General features: G+C 33.3%; 1 protein-coding gene across 3 annotated transcripts in view; it reads left to right on the plus strand.

The window, feature by feature from the left end:
- The window catches only part of PHIP (pleckstrin homology domain interacting protein), a 137,551-nt gene extending 121,375 nt beyond the window's left edge, over positions 1-16,176 (plus strand). For 2 of the 3 annotated variants that reach the window (XM_053222545.1, XM_053222544.1), the window contains exons 36-40: positions 3,595-3,747; positions 5,120-5,283; positions 5,738-5,997; positions 6,533-6,730; positions 10,699-16,176. In XM_053222545.1, the coding sequence (XP_053078520.1) occupies positions 3,595-3,747; positions 5,120-5,283; positions 5,738-5,997; positions 6,533-6,730; positions 10,699-11,336 (1,413 nt within the window). In that variant the 3' untranslated portion in view covers positions 11,337-16,176. The remainder of the gene's footprint in view (positions 1-3,594; positions 3,748-5,119; positions 5,284-5,737; positions 5,998-6,532; positions 6,731-10,698) is intronic. The other variant, XM_053222546.1, reaches the window with a different exon arrangement.
- The last annotated feature ends 5,240 nt before the right edge of the window (positions 16,177-21,416 follow it).

The following is a 21,416-nucleotide window of genomic DNA, read 5'->3' on the forward strand; positions in this document are numbered from 1 at the left end:
CTGTTTCTTACTTTGACACTCCCCCCCCCCTCACTTTTTTCCTGTTGCTTATTTTATTTGTGAAATTCCACATGAGTGAAATCAAATGGTATTTGTCTTTCTCTGCCTCATTTTGCTTAATTAACATTATACTCTCTAGCTCCATTTATGTCATTTCAAATGGCAAGATTTCGTTCTTCTTTATGGATGAATGATATTCCACTGTATATATAGACCTTCTTTATCCATTCATCAATAATACTGCTATACACATAGGAGTGCATATATCCTTTTGAATTCGTGTTCTTTGGGTAAATACCCAGTAGTGTGATTGCTGGATTGTAGAGTAGTTCTATTTTTAACTTTTTGAGGAACCTCCATACTGTTTCCCAAAGTAGCTGTACCAATTTGCATGCCCACCAACAGTACATGAGTGTTCCTGTTTCTCCACAGGAGTGTTCCTGTTTCTCGCCAACACCTGTTGTTTCCTGTATTTTTGATTTTAGCCATTCTGACGTGTGTGAGGCGATATCTCATTGATGAGCATCTTTTCACGTATCTGTTGGCTATCTGTATGTCTTCTTTGGAAAAGTGTCTGCTTTTTTCCATTTTTAAAATCAGATTGTTTTTTGAGTGTTTCATAAGTTCTTTATATATTTTGGATCCTATCCTTTATTGGATATGTCATTTGCAAATAGCTTCTCCCATTCCATGGGTTGCTTTATTTTGTGTATAACACCAGTATATTTTGATAATTTTGTATATATTATAAATACCTGATCAACCACTTAAAAGGTGTGTTCATAGAGTTACAGTCATAAACACAGTACATAAATCAAATTGAATCTGTTCAAGTGACCAAGGAAGATTGGGAAGAAAAGTAAAAAAACAGCAGGACAGATGTAATTGAAATCATTACAGAGTGTTTTCCAGCCACAGTGGAATCAAACCAGAAATAAAGTAACAGGAAAATCTCTAATCACTTGATTGATGACTAAATAAATATATATTTCTGAATAATCTGTGAGATCAAAGAAGTCTTATGGGAAATAAAACACATTGAACTAATAAATGAAAATGAATACAATATAAAAATTTGTGGGATGAAGCTAAAAAATTGAGGAAAACATAGAACACTAAATAGTACATGAGAATAGAAAAAGTCTCGAATCAGTCATCCAAGCTCTCTCCTCAAGAACCAAGAAAAATTAAAATTAACCCACAGTGAGCAGAAGAAAGGAAATAATAAAAAAAAATCAATGCAACTGAAAACAAAAACAATAGAGAAAATCCATAAAACCAAAAATCTGGTTCTTTGAAAAGATCTATAAAAGTGACAAATCTCTATTAAGAAAAAAGACACAAGTTGCTAATATCAGGAATGCAATAGAAGATATCACTACAGACCATACAGATACCAAAAAGATAATAAATACTACAGGCAACTGTACACATACAGATTTGACATCATAGGTGAAATGGACCATTTCTCAAAGTACAGACTACTACAACTCCCCCAATAGAAAATAGATCATTTGAATAGCCCTGTAATTAGTAAGGAAATTTAATTTGTAATTAAAAGCTTTCAAAAAAGAAATGTCTTAAGTCCAAATATCTTCACTGAACAATTCTACCAAAATTTAAAGAATTAACACAAATTCTACATAGTCTCTTTCACAAGACAGAGAAGGGACGACTACTACTTCTGCACCCATTCTGTGAAACCAGTATTATCCTGATTTTAAAACTGGACCAAAAAAATACAAAAGAAAATGCAAAAATTCTCAATAAAATATCAGCAAATAGAATTCAGTGATATATAAAAATGATATTATACCATGACCAAGCGGGCTTTTATCCAGGTATGTAAGTCTCATTCAATATTCAAAAATGAATCTGTGTAATTCATCATGTTAAAGGAGAGAAGTCAGATGATTGTATCAATGCATATGAAAAAGTATTTGACAGAATACACATTTGTTCTAAGAATGCACATATCGGATATGGGATTAGATGGTACAGTCAGCATTCCCATAAGAGGAAATGAGAATGGGGCTTAAAAGGAAATTTATTACATTCACAAGTCCCAGAGATGGTGTCACTGAATGCCACTTAGAGCCACAAGGGAAACATCAGGTTTTGGTCAGATGGCAAAAGGCAGGAGCAAGGAAATGCTTAAGCCAGAGCCTTTATTGGGGTTTTTATGAGAAAGGCAAGGCAGAGCAGGGTAAACACTTTAGGACTGGCTAATTTGAATAATTCCAGTGGGCTTTGGGGCGTAGGGTTGGTCTGTCTCTAAGAATTGGTTAGTCCTGGGAGGGGCAGGTTCTCTTCAGGTCTGTAAGAATCCCAAATCACCAGAGCATCAGGAATACAAAAGATATGAAAATATAATTTACATAATTAGTCCTGTGATGAATGGATGCAATATAGACAAATACATAATGTAAGATAACCACCATTAATGATAATTTAAAAAAAAAAAAAAACTCTTAAGTAAACTAGGAATAAAGGGGAACTTTGAAAACGTGATAAAGAGTATCTGTTTAAAAACCTACAGCTAAATTGTACTTAATTATGAAAAACCAAATGCTTTCCCCCTAAGATTGGGAATGAGGCAAAGATGCCGGTTCTCACCACTGCTTTTCAACATACTACTGCAAATTCTAGCCAATGCAATAAGGTAAGAAAAAGAAATAAAAGGCATATAGATTGTTACAGAAGAAATAAAACTGTCCCTATTTGTAAAAGGTAATAATGCTATTTCCCTTATGGTCAAATATACTTGATCATAATTTAAACTTGATGGTGCAAACTCAAGCTACGTGTTGAAAAATGTAGTAACGTACTTCTGGTCTATGGAAAAGATGTATTACTCTTTCTCTTTTAAAAGATACCATATTCAAATAATTTTATACCCTTCTGTTTCTTTCTGCTTTCACTTGTCTGTTTTTATTGCTTCTAATCTATTGCCTTATTTTATACACAGTTGACTAGGTAGATACTTTAGGTGATTCCACTTCTCCTTTGTCTGATGAAGTGTATAGGCTTTGTGACAACTATTTACATTCACAATTCCTGATTAATGCAGAGTTCCCAATTGTAGTACTAAAGTTGAGGTTACTAGAATTCAGGCCTCCACACAAATGGGGTATTAGTGTATTTCTATTGTTTTATCTCCTTATTTTATTTTTTATTTATTTTTTATCTGCTTATTTTAAAGATATATGTCAGAGCCTTTAGAGTTCATAGCTAGTATAAAATTTTGAGTTTTATGTGAAATTTGTTAGTTGTGGATCTAAGGTTTTTTTCAGTACTCTTAATCCTCTTTTTCCAGAAAAACTCTACCCTTTACCTCTTCCTCAAGAAAAAGCAGCAGAACTCAATAGCTTCTTGAATGAGAAGAACCTATGTTGACTGCAATAAAAGGGAGAGGGCATGAAAAAAACAAAAATTATTAGGAAAAAAAAAAAGCCTTGATGAGGAAAGTAAGGGATTATTAATAGTTCTAGGACTTATACTCATCACAGGAATTGTATGTCAATCCCTGTGCTGAGTATTAATGCCTTGTGGTAGTGATGTTAATAGTAATACCACCTGTTTTTCTTCTTTTAGGACTACAGAGACATCATTGACACTCCAATGGATTTTGCTACTGTTAGAGAAACTTTAGAGGCTGGGAATTATGAGTCACCCATGGAATTATGTAAAGATGTCAGACTTATTTTTAGCAATTCCAAAGCCTATACACCAAGCAAAAGATCAAGGGTATATACTTAAAACGGGTTTTGTCTATGTTTAATTTAAATGAAATTAGTAGCAAAGTATGTTAAGTAACTAAATGTTCTGTTAATTAAATATAGAGCAAAATTTATATTATGTTCTTAATGGTATCCTAGTGGAAAAAAGAATTCACATATTTTTATTTCTTTCCTTCTATAAAATAAAAGTGATGACATTAATGTTTAGGGATGGTTACTTTTCCTTAACACATACCACATACTTATTGTCCTGGTATATATTAGGGCTATGTGGGCTTAACTTTTCCAGCTATTTTCTGCATTAATGGAAAGGTATTTTTGTGAATGATTTATAAAAATGAGTAAAATTATAAATATCATTTACCTCTCTTTGGGCAGACAAGATATCACAAAAGGGTGATACATGGAAATGAAATGAAAAAGAATAGGGGCACTTGGGTGGCTCAGTCGGTTAAGCGTCTGACTTTGGCTCAGGTCATGAGCTCACAATTCATGAGTTTGAGTCCTGCATCAGGCTTTGTGCTGACAGCTCAGAGCCTGGAGCCTGCTTTAGATTCTGTATCTTCCTCTCTCTGCCCCTCACCCACTCGTGTTCTATCTCTCAAATAAATAAATGTTAAAAAAAAAAAAAAGGAAATTAAAAAAAGAAAAAATATAGATGATAGTCCTAGGTAACAGGTTCAAAACCTCAGGGATAGTTTCAGTGTGATAGAGTTCAAAGGAATTTTGTCTGTATAGGCCGTGTGAATTGATACTAGGGCTCTTATTTAAGAATCTGAAATCCGGGGCCCTTGGGTGGCTCATTTGGTTGAGCATTCAACTCAATTTCGGTTCAGGTCATGATCCCAGGTTTGTAGGATCGAGCCCTGCATTATAATGGCTCAGTGCTGAGCATGGAGCCTGCTTAAGATTCTGTCTCTCCCTCTGCTCCTCGAACCACCCCCCCCCCCCAAAAAAATAAAAACTTAGACTCCGAAACCTTGGAAGATTTCTAATCCAAATGTAAAAATAGTTTAATTGTCAGGTCACCTGGGTGGTTCGGTCAGTTGAGTGTATGACTCTTGATTTCAGCTCAGATCATGATTCCAGGGTCATGGGATTGAGTGCTATGATGAGCTCTGCACTGAATGTGGAGCCTAGTTAAGATTCTCATTCATATTCTCTCTCTGTCTCTCTCTCAAAAATTAAAAATAAAACTTACAAAAAATACAGTTTAAATGTAAAAAGGCTTTAGTTTTACTCTTCATCTAAAGAGATTGGAAAAATATAATGTTTAAATTGTTGAAACTTTTTGCTAAAGAAAATACTTAAGTTATATTTAATATTTACTGAGCACGCATTTTCCTTTCCACATTTAAACACTTTTTTTCTTATCGTAGATTTACAGCATGAGTTTGCGCCTGTCTGCTTTCTTTGAAGAACACATTAGTTCAGTTTTATCAGATTATAAATCTGCTCTTCGTTTTCATAAAAGAAATACAATAACCAAAAGGAGGAAGAAAAGAAACAGAAGCAGCTCTGTTTCCAGTAGTGCTGCATCAAGGTATATGATTTATTTTAAAAAACATCAACTGATCTATAACTTTGTCATCTAAATGATAGAACTCGGTGTTTTTTAATACTTCCTTTACTATTCCCTATATTGCAGAATGATATATTTGACATGCAAGTTCCTATGATGTGGAGGATTTTTAATCTTTTAACTAAAGCTATACTAGTGTAAGTGCTTAAATTCAAACTGCTAAATCTATACAGTAAAACAGCATTTTTAGGATAGTGATGGCATCATGCTTTCTGTCATATAACTGTAGCATTTATGGCAATCCTTCACTAAATATTCACTTTCAAAGGCTCACAACCATATGAAATCCACTACAAATCTCATATTTTAACATATTTCATAATAGTACAAATATTGAATCCAACAGTATTATAAAACTATTTTATTTATCCGCATAGAGCTATAGGAATGACTAATGATACTATTTTATTTACAGCCCTGAAAGGAAAAAAAGGACCTTAAAACCCCAGCTAAAGTCAGATATCTCTACCTCTCCATTCTCTACACCTACACGATCAATACCACCGAGGCATAATGCCACTCAGATAAATGGTAAAACAGAATCCAGTTCTGTAGTTCGAACCAGAAGCAATCGAGTGGTCGTAGATCCAGTTACCACTGAGCAGCCATCTACTTCTTCTGCAGCAAAGGCTTTAATTTCAAAAGCTAATACATCTGCAATGCCAGGGAAAACAAGTAAGGATCATTTATAGTTTCTAAATTGAAGTATATATGATTTTTAAATTTAGCTTTTATTTTGCCAAATGAAATATATGAGATTTTTGTAAATTCCAGCAGAAAGTGTTGGTTTTGCTCTTTTTTGCTTATTTGTTTTTGCTTTTAATAAGAAAAAAAAAATGAGGTTTAGTAATGTTAGCATAGAATACTTAAAAATGGTAACTCTGATCCAAACTGCCTGTATTAAAATCCTAGTACCCAGACTTGCTAACAATTTGCTATGGCTTGCCTTCATAATCTTGAAGTTACTGGACATCATCAGAAAGGTCTGAAACTGTTAAAAGAGTTTCTTTGTGTATTCCTTTTTCCTGTTTGAAAGTAGATTTCCTAAGAAAGCATTAAGCAACTCCTAGGTTTTATCTTTTCGCTAATTTAAGCAGTTCAAATTACAAGTAATCCCAACCTCCTTGCTTATTTATAGGTTAAATAATTTAGCTTTTAATTGTGTGTGTGTGTGTGTGTGTGTGTGTGTGTGTGTATATATGTGTTTCAGTTCTAGAAAATTCTGTGAAACATTCCAAAACCTTGAATACTCTTTCAAGTCCTGGTCAGTCCAGTATTAGTCATGGCACTAGGAATAATTCTGCAAAAGAAAACACAGAAAAGGAAAAGCCAGTCAAACGTAAAGTGAAATCATCTGTACTCTCAAAAACATCCACTCTTTCAAAGTCATCACCCGTCATGGAGCAAGGTAAGGTATTATTTGTATCTTCCAAGATAAAGTAGGTATTTCTTAAGAATGATGCTTTTTGTTGGAGGTAGCATTTATATCCACTTTTTGTTAGGTTGCTCATTTAAAAGTCACATTCTGTATTAGTTGGTACATTCAGTGAGACATCTTTTGATTTGCAGCTTTGTGCCCAAAGCAAACTGTATTGTCATTAAATTTTAAGAGCCAAGAAAAACTTGCTTTCTGGAAATAAAAACAAATTCTAGAATCAAAGGCTTTTACTGATGTAAGTTAACTAATTCCTGACTTCATTATTACAAAACCTTAAAAAGTATTTTCAGGTAGTTTAAATTAAATTAGATTTACTTAACCAAATGTAGACGCCTTTCCTTTTTAGAAAAATTAAGTTCTTACATCACAAAATTCAGCACACTGCCCTGCCCTTCACTAAATGTTAACTCATCAGGGTTGTCCACAGCCCGACCTTTGTTCTGTCATAAAACTTTTAGCCCTTTACAGTTATGCTTCCAAGTTCTCTCATCTGCAGATTTTCATTTTAAAGGCTTTATGTTTGAACGATGGAGAAAGAAACTGATACAGTACACCCTATGATGTGTTAAAACACTTATGGCTTATTGGCAGTGAGCAGTTCAAGAAGAAGCATTTTGTATCACAGCTTCCAACGTATGCCTAAACAATTTCCTCTTCAATGTTCTCCTCAGAAACCTCTCAAAATTTAATATTTCTACTGAAATGTCCTTTTATATGTATAATGGCATTGGGATATACCCCTCTATGTAAGCTTAAAGTCAGGGAGTCATCTAGCCTTCTCTTCCAGATCTACTTCACAGTCGTTAGTTTCTGTTATTTCTGCCTCCTTAATTTCTCTAAAATCGGTTCCTCTCACTTCCGTGTTTTTAATTCAGGCCTACATAATTTCTCACCTGGACTGTTCTAGTTTTCTAACTGGTCTTGCTGTCTTGATTCTCAACTCTTCCTTACCCAATACGTCTTCCACATTGCGTAAAAGTGATCTTTCTGATTATTTATCTTTAGCACAAATGCATGCATGCCCATACACACACACAGTTGAAATCCTTCCCTGCGTTCAAATCATCCATGGAGTCAGATTTTAATGTTTTTGCTTATTATATAAGACTCTTCATTACTTGGCTGCTGCCTAACATTCCAGCTTTCTTTACTTTTCCCTCTCCTTTTTATGTCCCAGCTATTCTATACCACTTGAAGTCTCTGAAATATCATTGTCCTTTTCTTCCTTCTTTGGAATGTCTTTTTTTCCCTCCCAATTTAATGGTTTCCTATTACCTTTCAAGTTCCACTTTGAAATATTATCCACTCCAGGAAGCCTCTTCTTGGGTTCTTTAGACAGAATCAAGCACTTCTTTTATGTTCCCAGAACACCCTGTTCATTGCTTTTTGTGGTAACACTTATTAGAGTATTCTTTTTTACATGTATTTGTATCCAGTGGAATCTGAACTTCTGGGTTTAATTACTTTTTCAGTCACTTATACTTACTATATAGTGGTCAGTAAGTGAATAAAGAAGCAAATGACTTTGTATATCAGTGTTTTACATTTTTATTATTCTTCCTTTCTGAACTAAATTCAAAGTTTTTTGTATAGTATATTGGCCTTGCTTCTGTCACTTTGAACCCTACGGAAATCAGATGTACATAGTGAATTGGTTCTAGCATTAACAATAGGGGGTCCAGTAACCAATTTGATTTATAAGTTTTGCGTATCACAAATACATGAGTTACCAGTGCAGTATAGAAATATAATTAGCTAATAAGTCATTAATGATGACTTATTACATAAACATTGACACCTGGATTAACTGTTAGAATCAAGAGGCAATTCTGTCCAGTGGAAATATAATATAAACCACTATAAATCATGTATATTATTTTAAGTTTTCTAGTAGCTACTACATCTAATAATAAACAGGTAAAATTACTAATTTTAATAATTTATTCCATCATATCAAAAATACTGTCATTTCAACCTGTAATCAATATTCAAAATGTACAGTGCTTCAGTATTCACATTTAAATTAAAAATTCAGTTCCTCAATTGCATAGCTGTTTCAATTGCTCAGTAGCCACATGGTTAATAACTACCATACTGAACACAGGCCCATATAAAGAGTGTTACATTCATTCTTAACCTTTTTACTTAATGCATTGCTTTGCAAAGTTGATGAAACCTGTAGTCCTTTCCCCAGAAAATGCCCATAGGCATATTCACACAAAATTTGGACATTTCAAGAAATTCATGGAGTCCTTGAAGCCAAACTGTAGAATTTCTATAGTGAGTATGTGGACTGGTTATTTACAACCTTGTCAGCAGTCTTAATGTAAAACAATTAAGATACACAGAATCCTCAGACAGGTTAAGTGTAATTGTGTGTTAGAAGATACTTAATTACTTTATTCACACTCACACACATTTCTCCCCTCTTCCCACTCCCCTCCTTATGCCGGAAAACCACTAAAGAAAATTATTTGTATCATGGGGGTCAGGAAATGAGGGCTTTGCCTTTTCCCTTTGCTTCTGGCTCTGGCCTTTTGTGACCTCTTGATTTTTTTCTTGATATATATGAAGTATAATTCAAAGCTATACAGATATCATTATGAGGAAGCATTCTCTTTAAAAGCAGTGTTCATCTCTTTATGTATTTTCTTTAGAATATTGCAGTGTAGATCACCCACCACAACCAAACACAAAAACTTAAGAACTTTAGAAGAACAAAGGTAGTAGTAATACATGTTTGTCATCTTTTTCCTTCATCTAAAGGGGTAATAGCATTTATTTTTAACACAGAAAGGCAGTTCACCATGGTCTCTAGATAGATTTAGAGTTTGATCTCTAGAATTTTATATTTTTTTGTAAAGCACAATAGCCTTTATCTTGGAGTTTGTTGCAATTATAATGGCATACATAATAGGTTTGATTGATACATGGATTCAGTACTGCTTATGATAATAAATCAATTGTTTGCCATTCAATTACGTAAGGATATAGGACTGTTTCAAAGAGCCTGTGAAGGAAACTACTGTTTAGTTGTTTACTTCATCCTTTTTAAACTATTCTGAGAACATAGTTCATAACCAAGAGTAACTGATTTCTAGTGTTGTAGTTAGGATAAAGGAAGAATGTCAAAGGCATGGTAGTTTTTATGGGGAATAATTGATATAAATTATTCTAATAGATGTACTCAAAAACCTCTTTTGTAGTAGGATTAGGAGAGGAAATTCTTCTTACCTCTGAGGAACATAAGCAAATATTTAAATTGTAAACTCTTCTCTGATACCAGAGAGGGTATGATGATCGTATCCAAAAAGGAATCAAATAAGAGCTAGAAACATTCCAGTCTTGATATCCCTTTTTCTTCCATCCCTAGTAGAAAAAGTTATTAGAGGTAAGTGGAAGGAGATGTTACACTTACTATGTATTCAGATTACCAAGTTAAAAGGTCATGGATTTTATACTAACATCATTTTCCATGATTGAGCTGCTTAAAGGTAGGAATACTGAAAACGTGTTAATGAGGTAAGCAGTAAAGTTCTTTGTGGTTGCTAAGCTCTATACAAGTGAATATGGTCATTTTGTGTAATCGAAACAGTGTTCATATATTAGAACATGTAGTAAAGGTAATAGTGCTAAGAAACCTTGGCTGATCTCAGCTATATCATAATTTACAATGTTAACAGGTTATTTGCTGAGTGTCATTTCCCTCATGTGAGGTCATTAATGATTTCATTAAGGGTCTTTCTTCCTCTGTGAGTTTTAGGTAGAAGATAATATCATTAAACTATTAGCCTTCTGTTAGTTCCTTTTCTCATTTTAGTAAAAACAAAGATTAGAATTACATGCTTACGTAAGTATAGCAGTGTCCTTATGACTAGTTTGAGAGTCAAATAAAAAAAGCAATTCCCTATGTTAAGTGTACTGTTGTTCCTTTTTAGCAGATTGCAGGAACAATGCTCTTGTACCAGGAAGCATTCAAGTAAATGGCCATGGAGGGCAGCCATCTAAACTTGTAAAGAGAGGACCTGGAAGGAAGCCTAAGGTAGAAGTTAACACCAATAGTGGTGAAGTTATACACAAGAAAAGGGGTAGAAAGCCCAAAAAACTACAGTATGCAAAGCCAGAAAACTCAGAGCAAAATAATGTACATTCAATCAGAGACGAAGTAGTTCCTTCTTCAACATGCAGTTTTCTTTCTGAAACTAATACTGTAAAGGAGGATCTGTTACAGAAAAAAAGTCGTGGAGGCAGAAAACCGAAAAGGAAGATGAAGACACAAAAACTAGATTCAGATCTCATAGTTCCTACAAGTGTTAAAATGCTAAGGAGAAGTAACCGAAAAAAGACAGATGATCCTATGGATGAGGAAGAAGAGTTTGAGGAACTTAAAGGCTCTGAACCCCACATGAGAACTAGAAACCAAGGTCGAAGGACAGCTTTCTATAATGAGGATGATTCTGAAGAGGAGCAAAGGCAGCTGTTGTTCGAAGACACCTCTTTGACTTTTGGAACTTCTAGTAGAGGACGAGTCCGAAAGTTGACTGAAAAAGCAAAAGCTAATTTAATTGGTTGGTAACTTGTACCAAAATATTTTACTTCAAAATCATAAAGCAGGTACAGTTAAGGAATACGTAGAACTAAGGCTTCTGCTTCCTTGCTGCTATGGTGGATTAGGGAATGTTTTGATTTGCAAAAAAAAAAAAACAAAAAAACAAAAAAAAAACACAAACAAACAAACTTACAAGACACTTCACTTCTTTAAATGAATATATATATATATAAATATATACATATATATTTTAAATGTTTGCTATTTATTGCCTTTAGATAGGTTATGCATTTCAACATTCATTTCATTCACTGTTTGAAACAAAAGAAATTGAGGACCTATAATGAATTCCCAGTTTATTTCTGGAAAAGACAGTTCTGCTATACTCTTAAGGAGCATAATATTCCTAGTGATAGAGCATTTCATGTTAAAATGAATTATTTTTGACCAAGCCAGGTACATTTCTATTGATACAGAAGGTCGTGCCCCTAGGAAGACAGATGTTACCAGAGTAGCAGTAAATTCAGAAGTGTGTTTCCTCTAAAGATAAATATAAAAATTCCCACCATTTTGATAACCCTAAAAAGTTTAATTTAACTATAGATTGTTCATCTACAAAGAATCTAGATGAGGCTTTTGCTGTATTCCATTTCTGCCAAACATAAGAGAAAATGTACTGATGGAAAGGAAACATATCCACATTGGAAAACATTTGACTGTCTAATTTTTCAGACCTTGATTCTTATATCAATCACTCAATCTCTGTTTATTGTGCCAAAGACTGAGAATCAGTGCAGTGGAAAGCCTGTTTTTGACTGTCAGGACAGCATACACTTTTCAATATTGGAAAGGCTATATATTATTCTAAAGAGCACGTTATTAAAAAGAGTTATGCTGAGATGTATCTTTTTTTGGTACTTAATAGTAGAAAATAATGCACTGGTGGGTCCTTTGACAGAGATGTTTTAGAGAAAATGTTTAAGTGGTTAAAGGATTCAAGGAGAATACAGGAAAAAGGTATGGGATTTGATGTTTACTTGTTGATCTGGATTAATGTCGTTTCTAAACTTTAGACATATCTAATAGGCTAAAATGACTTACAAAGAAATGTGTCTGTGTGTGTATGTGTATATATTGATAAATGGGTATAATTAAATATATATACAAACACATACTTATATACTATTACCCAGGTATAAATTCTTTTTTCAGGATTTTTTAGATAGTGGTAGAATAAAAATAATTTTAAAATGTCATACTTTATAGTTTAATTTTAAGGGGAAGATTGGTTATTTTCAATTATTAAAGGTTAAAATAGGCCAAATCACTTTTTATGCAATCATGTTTTATACAGTGGTCTCATTGCACATTGTGTTTTTTCTGCACTTTTTATGGTATCCTTATCACGCTGGTATGTCAATATACACCCTAAAGAAAAATTCCATTTAATGATTGTGCCTTGTATTCTATTATTTTTTGCATCATTAGTAAAATTGAGTTGTCTATTGTAAATGATAACTATATGACTTAGGAGAATGTATTGCTATATGTACTGCTATGGAAAAGGAAAGCAGTTATTTATTTGTTTATGGTACAGTAGTTATTTTATACCTTAAAAACCAACATAAATACCATTTCTATTGTTTAAAAATTGTCCATTTTTTTAAAAGTTTAAAGAATGTAGTATTTTCTGAGGACTGGTATGGTACAAAAATGTAACCAAAATTTTCAGATACTACATTTTTAAAAAGTGAGGATGGGAAAATCTGTATCAGCATGACCCTGATGTAGAAAAATAAAGTCTTTAATTGAACCTTGGCAAAATACATTACATAATTATTTCTTTACTTATTTCTGGTAGGGATAAATGTTAGCCGTCATTTAATTGTCTTGAAGAACAGTGGAAAGTGATGCATTTGGGCTTTTTAGATCATTTGTACCTAAATTTGTACAGAAAACCTCCTGTGAAATTAAGTAAACCATTTTCCAGATCTTAACTGGATTGCTGTGATTTTGCAGTTGAAAAATAATTTCAAATTTTTCAGGTTTTTTGTATATTTATTTTTTTCTAACAAATATATTTAACTATATAATTAAAAGTCAGTAGTTAAACTCTTCATAATGCAGAAATGGATGGCTTGGTTGTATAGTAAAATGAGTCTTTCAGTTACACCATTATTGAGAATAATGTGTATGTTTGAAATTTAAGTCATTAAAGTAATTTGTTGCTTTTGAAGGCAATCTGTTTGAAACATGTAATTTCCTGATGTTATCTGCATTGTGTTGGAAAAAAAAACAGACTATAAATCCATTTTTGTAAAAAATAAGTGTACAGTTTTAAGGTGTGTACAGAAAAAGGAAGAGCGTACACAGTCTTAGAGTGGAATATACCTCTAGTATGATGTATGGATTAGTTCTAACTCTTGAGCAAAGAAATGAGTAATTACCATCTTACATGCAACAAGTAAATGTATTATTTCTGTTCTAAAGACACTGTATATTTATGACCTTATTTGGACATTATTAGACATTGGTTTCTTAGTAAAGCAAAAATGACATGGATTCAGATTCTTTGTAATTAAAACATTTAAAAATGTATTAGTAATATCAGATATATTTAGATTTTATATTTTTATAATTTAGCTTCTATACATTGCAAAAGTTGAATTGAGAAATTTATGTCATCACCGTATTTTTGTTCTGTTTGACCAGATATCAAAAGTATTGGAAAAAATTACCCTCTTTAAGACAGTGACACCATGTATGTATTCTTTGTAGGCCAAAAGAAAATTTGGCAGTTGTCTTAGGTGAGCAATAAAAACCTCAAGTTTATTGAAAGCTTCAGAAATATAACTTATTACATACATGGAAAATATAAGTCAATTTCTGTATTTTTAAGTACCTAATCTCTCCACCTGGTAGTCTCCAGTCCCAATCAAATCTTATAAAATTATAAAATGTTGCAAATGAGCAGTATAAATCATTCAATCTAATTACAGTCTCATAACTCTGGGCAATAGATCTATACTTTCTTAAAATTTTATCCTGTTTTCTGCTTAAATTTATGTACTAAAGACTTGTTGGTCTTGTTTCCATTGTTTTTATTATTGGCACAGCTTCACAAATTTGAAGGCTCTTTGTTAACATTATTATGAAACTATCTTCCTCCTTAAATTTAATTAGAGTAACTGTATAGAATTGTTGTGGGCTTGATAATGTCACATCTGAAATACGAGTTTGGCAGAATTTAGTATCGCTTGGAAATGAATTGCGTTAAGATAGACTGGTCTGCAAAAAGATCCTCACGCAGCACATGTGTGTTAACACCTAGAACTGACCCTTATCTGGAGTGTAGTATATTAATCAGACATTTTAACAGACATATTCAAATAACATTTTGCTTATGTTGTATTCACATTTACATGTTTTAAAATATGATTAATAATATAAATCAGTTCTTCTTGCTGATGTTTAATTCTAGCATTCCACTTTATACAAACATAGCTTGTATCTCTCAAATGTCAACTAAAAGCAAATTGTTATTCTGAATGTTTTTATTCACCTGAAGTTAATTTTTGAGTAGGTTGAAAGGACCAAGATACTTGAGTGTTTAAAGGGCTATAAGCATTCTTATATGCAGGAAATACATGGTTGTAGAGTCATAAAAGGGGAAGTACTTGTACGTTCTGTGAATTACCCCCATACTAAGAAAGTACTTTTTATATAACAGGTTGTGATGTGGTTTAGTTATGTTTAGGTGAGAATTTATTTTCCTATTAAAATTAGAAAAATACACCTTTTCCTTACTTTCCTCCTTGCACTTCTCCAAAGTTCCCCAAATTTCCAAGTGATTTGAACTGAATATTACATTTACTAAGAAACTACTTATGTTCTTAATTATACTAAGCTAAGCACTCCAAATGATGTACTATGTACAGTAACTAAGAAGAGGTCAAATTGAGTTAGAAGACTGTAAGTACCACTTTTGGCGCTCCAGAGATAAATCTTGTACACACTACAGTAAAACAATTAGAAAATATTATGAGCTATAAGTATATATTATTTTTAGTTTTGATAGCTCTGTGTTGAAGTACTTCTTTTAATGCAGATAAAATCATCAGGAAATTAACCTTTATATGGCACAAACCAAATACGTAATAGTGGGTGGCTATGAGTTTCTACATTTAAGGAGCTAAGAGAATAGGTTTGAGATGATATATAGTACACGATAGGATACAGAGGCACACACATGCTCATGACTTTTAAGATTGTGTGTGTTGATTAATCACAATGATAAACTATAAATTGAGGCAAAATACAAAGTTACATTTTTGGACCATATTAAAACTGCAAGAAGATGAGGTCTTATTAAAGATCTTTTAGAAAACTGTTAAATCCTGTCACACGATATTTAGACGTGTAGAATGTAGCTCAGTTTTTTAAAAGTAACTGACCTAGAGGGTTAAAGTTGAAACTGACACATTTTCAAATTAAAATTATACTTATACTTATTTTGTACAGAAAACAATGTTAAACACAAGCAAATCTGTTGTATGTAATAAGTAACAGAGTTTAAAGACAAATTATTTAGCTTTATTGAGGTTTTTGTTTTTTTCCTTCCAGAAACCTGGAAGTATCATGTTATAAACGGCAGTCTCACACCAGAATAGCAGTGCCCTTTCTTTTTGTACATATTGATTGGACCTTTCTTTACTGTTATGTGGACACTTTCTATGTTAGTTTTGATGCATAATTCTTTGAATCCTTTTATACAAACTAGAATGTATGTGTAAGAATTCCTGTCCCTGCAATGTAGTAACTACAAACTTATTTTTAAAATAAATAGAAAACTTGTTTTTCTAAGCTATTTTGTAGAGCCTCCTGATTTCTTACTTGCTCTTTTGTGTGTGGGGGGGTGGGTAACACATAACGTGCTCAGTACATAATTTCAACAGGCACTGTACCAAAGAAGCCATTATGTAAATGCTGGTGCATTAGAGTTTTGCCCTATTTACCAAAATGTTAAAATTAATAGCCAGCTAAAGGATTGTGGGTACACTAGTTCCAAAATAACCAAAGGTTGAAAATAAGTCACTTGCCTTTTAATGTGTACATTTTATTTTAAATTATTAATTTGTTACTATGTGCAAGTTACTGTACTGGGTGATAAATACAGTATTCAGATATGTAAGATAATTCAAAGGAACAGTTTGTGTAAGTATTTTTTCAAAAATGTGAAGTAAAATTTCTGCAAAAGAAATGGAGGAATGAGGAAATATTTCACTTGTTAAGCAGTTATAACCAGATAAGATTTATGAAAGCATTGCTTATTGACTTCCCAAGAATCCCAATTATAGTAAAAAGAATATATAAGGCTATAATAAAGGACCATTCAGATTAAGCAGCTAAAGGGATGATTTGTATTTTTGTGCTATTGATCATTTCTCCCTACGAAATTTTGTTTAAATGACTAAAATTTCTAAGTTGAGGAAAGCAGGTAGGCATTCCTGGGGTACTTTTTTTTTCCCTCTTTCTAAAATAGACGGATACTTACATGTGTTATATACTTAGAAGAACCAGTCAAGAAAAATTCATTTTCAGCAATCACTTTTTACTGGTTTCTTTTTGTAATAGCATCAATTTTATGTTCGAGGCTGTTTCCCTATTATTTAAGGACAGTAAGATTAAAACCCAAAGCGCAAGACTTCTGTCCCTTGCAGTATAATACCTTGTATTTGTAATCTTTCTGCACTTAACACATTTACTGTGTATTGATTGCTCTACGGTTTTGTTTGGGACAAGAATAGAAAGATTCAATGAAATACCTTTTAGCCTGATTAGCTAGACATGGTGGCAGCAGCGTAATGGAATGAAGTAGGCTTAGAGTTGAGTCCTTTCATCTCATTTAGCTTTACTTTCTTCATCTGTAAAGTTAAAAAAAATTTTATTAGATAATTTCCAAGGTCCAATTCATTTCAAATAGCCTATGGTTACTTCTCATTTGTATATTGTCCACTGTACTCATGGATCAGTCTTGGCTTTTCTGTTTAGTCCATAAATAAAGTAAGCCATTTAATGTATAACTTCCAAGCAAGCTGATTGTAGTAAGTGTACATGTGACCATGACCTAATTGTAGGGAGTGTAAAATCTTGTGAACCCTTAGAAAATGGAGTTTTGAGTTGCAATATTTGTTTGCTACTAATAAAAAGTACTAAAGTTTGTGATTTTCCCAGGGCCCTCTGGGAAGTCTCAAAGACAGTTTCTGTGTAAAACATACCTTGAAATTTTTAGGATTCAATTTTGGGAAAGCAAAATCAAAAGTTTTCAGAGATTTAATCACTTAATTAAGATAGGATCATGGGTGCCTGAGAATAATAGTGGGTTTCCCACTTAATAAAAGTGAAAGAAAATATTTAAAAAGAAACCTAGAAGGCAGAGCAATTTCAAGGAAACTCCTCTATTGCAAATGGGAAACTTGTTCTTTCATTTTGATCTTTGTTTTAATAATTAACATTATAAAGTTAAAGCCAAGCAAATTATTCTGATGAGATATGGGATATTTGGGCAAATTATACAGAAGTTATAGAGCAATTTAGTCTTCTTTTGAGCTCTTTAAGAACAATTTATTATTTTAACAAAATCAACTTCTAGTTCAGTATTGACATAAGTACTTGGCAATAAAGTTTTCACACGCTCTTCTCTCCCTTGTGAATAAGTGCATCAAAACTGGGGAAATTTTGTAGTGCATTTTGTAGTTTCTTTTTAGACTCTTACTTTTTCTTCTAGATACTCCAGTTTTTCATATTTTGGAGCAAATAGACACTTCAGGAAAAAACTGAAAAACAAATTCATTGTATTATTCCAATACTTAATTGTATTTTTCCATCAGTATTTGTTCCTGGTCTCAGCTACATACGTTAATTACAAATTTTAAGCAAAGTAACTAACTGAGAAAACTGAAAGGAAAGTAATTGAAAACTCATATGCAAGCATTTTTGTAGAATAGTAAAGCTCATGAATACACAACTTTGAAACCTTAACGTTGCAAAAATGAACATGTTCATTAAATACATGACTCAAAGATAACCACTCCATAGTATATAAGAAGCAAATGTAAATGAAATTATGCTGAGCGAGCAGTATTTTAGTATTGAATCTTACAATTAAATAAGTAATGATTGCCCATTAATATTAGTCCAAAGTTTTAAGTTACCTGAGGATCTTGGAAATTATGTTCAAGCTGGCATAATATGAAATGTTATTACTGTTAATTAAAACATTTGTCATGGGACACCTGACTGGCTTGGTTGGTAGAGCATACGACTCTTGATCATGGAGTTGTGAATTCGAACCACGTGTTGGATGTAGAGATTGGGTAAAAATAAAATCTTAAAAAATGAATAATATTTGTCAGAAGCATAATTCAATTTGAACACATTTTATGTTTTTCTTCCAAATATGTAAGTAATGTTAGCTTATCTAGTCAGTAGACCGACATAAATTTAAGGACTTAAGATTAACTAGTCTCTTGAGAAAGCAAATCCAATCTTCATTTTAAAAATAAAATGTATTCTTGGATTATACTATATACATAGAAAAGATGCAGCCATTGTTTATCTTTTAAAACCAAAACTACTGGAACACCTGGGTGGCTCAGTCAGTTAAGCCTCTGACTTCGGCTCAGGTCAGTCTCAAGGTTTATGAGTTTGAGCCCCACCTCAAACTCTGTCCTGACAGCTCAGAGTCTGGAGCCTGCATCGGAGTCTGTGTCTCCCTCTCTCTCTGCCCCTCCACCATTCACCCTCTTATGCCTCTCAAAAATAAACATTAAAAAAAATGTTTTAAACCAAAATTACTAAATCAGCTTAATTTGCCCAGAGATGCACCTTAATTATATGAACTGGGACCCATTTTAAGACGTTTGTGAGCCAGTGGTTTTTGTAAGAAAGATTGTTTTAAAATGTATTTATTTTGGGGGCGCCTGGGTGGCTCGGCCGGTTGAGCATCCAGCTTCGGCTCAGGTCATGATCTCACAGTTCATGGGTTCAGGCCCCATGTTGGGTTCTGGGCTGACAGCTCGGAGCCTGGAGCCTGCTTTGGATTCTGTGTGTGTGTCTCTCTCTCTCTGCCCCCTTCCCTGCTTGTGCTCTCTCTCTCTGTCTCAAAAATAAATAAACTTTTAAATAAGTGTTTAAAGTTTATTTTGAGAGAGGGCACATGCACATATGGGCATGCACATGATTGGGGGAGGGACAGAAAGAGGGAGAGAGAATCCCAAGCGCAGGGCTCAGTCTCACCAACCGTAAATTCATGTCCTGAGCTGAAATCTAGACTGGGATGCCCGACTTAATGAGACACCCAGGTGCCTCAGAAAGATTGCTTTTAATGTCTCCTACACATACTAGAAAAAGTCTGGGTTGGGAGGCAAATGTGGTTTCCAGTTACCATATTACGACATTTTAAATGTCCACTTTTTAAACAAAAAATTGCATGCAAAGACGAAAGTGGGGCTCATTCACAGGAAGGTAAGATCGCTGGATTACATAAAAAACCTGGTTAATGTTTTACAGACCAATACAATAGCTTTGTAGTTGTCTTTTCCAATAAACAGAAATGATTTTTAACTCTACTAGACAAAATCTGTAAGTCAACATGTAACTTTACTTGATCTGGGTGGGACCTTTAACCAAAATCTTAAAAGTCTTTGGAAAGGACTTCATATACTCAGTTAAAACACCATATCCAGACTTATAAAACATAATTTCATCAAGCTTTCTGCTGTTCTCATCGTATAAGGACAACCCTATTAAACCCGTGTAGGCCATATTTATCCCAGAGAAATAATAAACGTATATAGCCAATTTGCTTCTAGAGCGGTATCCCAAAGACTCTGAGGTCCCAGTTTTGTTTTTTCATGATTCACTAAAATTTTGCTAATCCCCATGGTGATCTATTTGCTCTTTTACTTTAGCCAGTCTTCCTCACTTACTAAGACCACTTGAAAGGTTGGTCTAGAATGTATTTCTCCATCATTGCTATTAGGAAACCAATTTAATGCTAATTAAATTATCATAGTAGAGTAGCCATATTTTATAAAATAAAGTGACATTATTCACCAGATGTCAAATTACAATTAATAAATAAGCTTGCTATATAAAAACAGTGCAAAACTTAGAGCAAATGAAAGTTCTCTTTCCCTTTTCAGACATGTCACTGAATGAACAAACTCTAGCTTTTTTCTAACCACTCTGACCATCTCTTTTCTGACTTTTTTCACTTACATGTAGATTTTTCTATCTTAGCTGTGTTTGCAATCTACGTGTTCTCAAGTACCAAATTCATACTGATAGTAATAATGATCGCTAACACACTAAACACTATGTGCCAAGCACTGTTCTACATTCTTTACATATAGCAGCTCTTTTTTTTTTAAGATCTTATTTTTAAGTAATCTCTACACCCAACGTGGGGCTCAAATTCACAACCCCAAGATCAAGAGTTGCAGGCTCCTCCAACCGAACCAGCCAGGCACCCCCTATAGTAGTTTTTTTAGACTACAGAATAATCTTATGAGTTAGGTACAATTATTCTCATGTTACGTTAGGGAAACTAAAACATACAGAGATTAAGTAACTTGCTCTCTACTCCCAAATGAGTTGACTAGATTAATGAGTGATTTCTATTTGTGATTTATAATATTGGCTCTAAAGGCAATTTTTTCTAAGATTAGGTCTTGTTACAAAAGGTCAGGACACAGACCACCAAGAGGTCCTACTTGTACTACCCATGATCATTTTCTGATATCTTGGATTAAAAACATCACTAATCTGTCATGGATCACATTACTGTTAATCCCCAACAGTATATTTCTAGACATACGTTAGTCAAAGTCCTCTAAAGAAGTATACACCAAGATGGGATTAAACATGTAAAGATTTGAATAAAGGAAATGCCTCTGAAAGAAAATTGGGAGGGAGCTAGGAAAAGCTGAGATCCATCAGATGCAATGTAAGTGTGACCCCAGATGAAGGAGAGAGGGAAGTAAGTTTGGATGAGAGTACCTTTGAGTGGGGTGCCACAGTGGCTCAGGAGGTTGTCAGACTCTT

Source organism: Acinonyx jubatus, chromosome B2, assembly GCF_027475565.1.
Source record: "Acinonyx jubatus isolate Ajub_Pintada_27869175 chromosome B2, VMU_Ajub_asm_v1.0, whole genome shotgun sequence".
Taxonomy (NCBI): Eukaryota; Metazoa; Chordata; class Mammalia; order Carnivora; family Felidae; genus Acinonyx; species Acinonyx jubatus.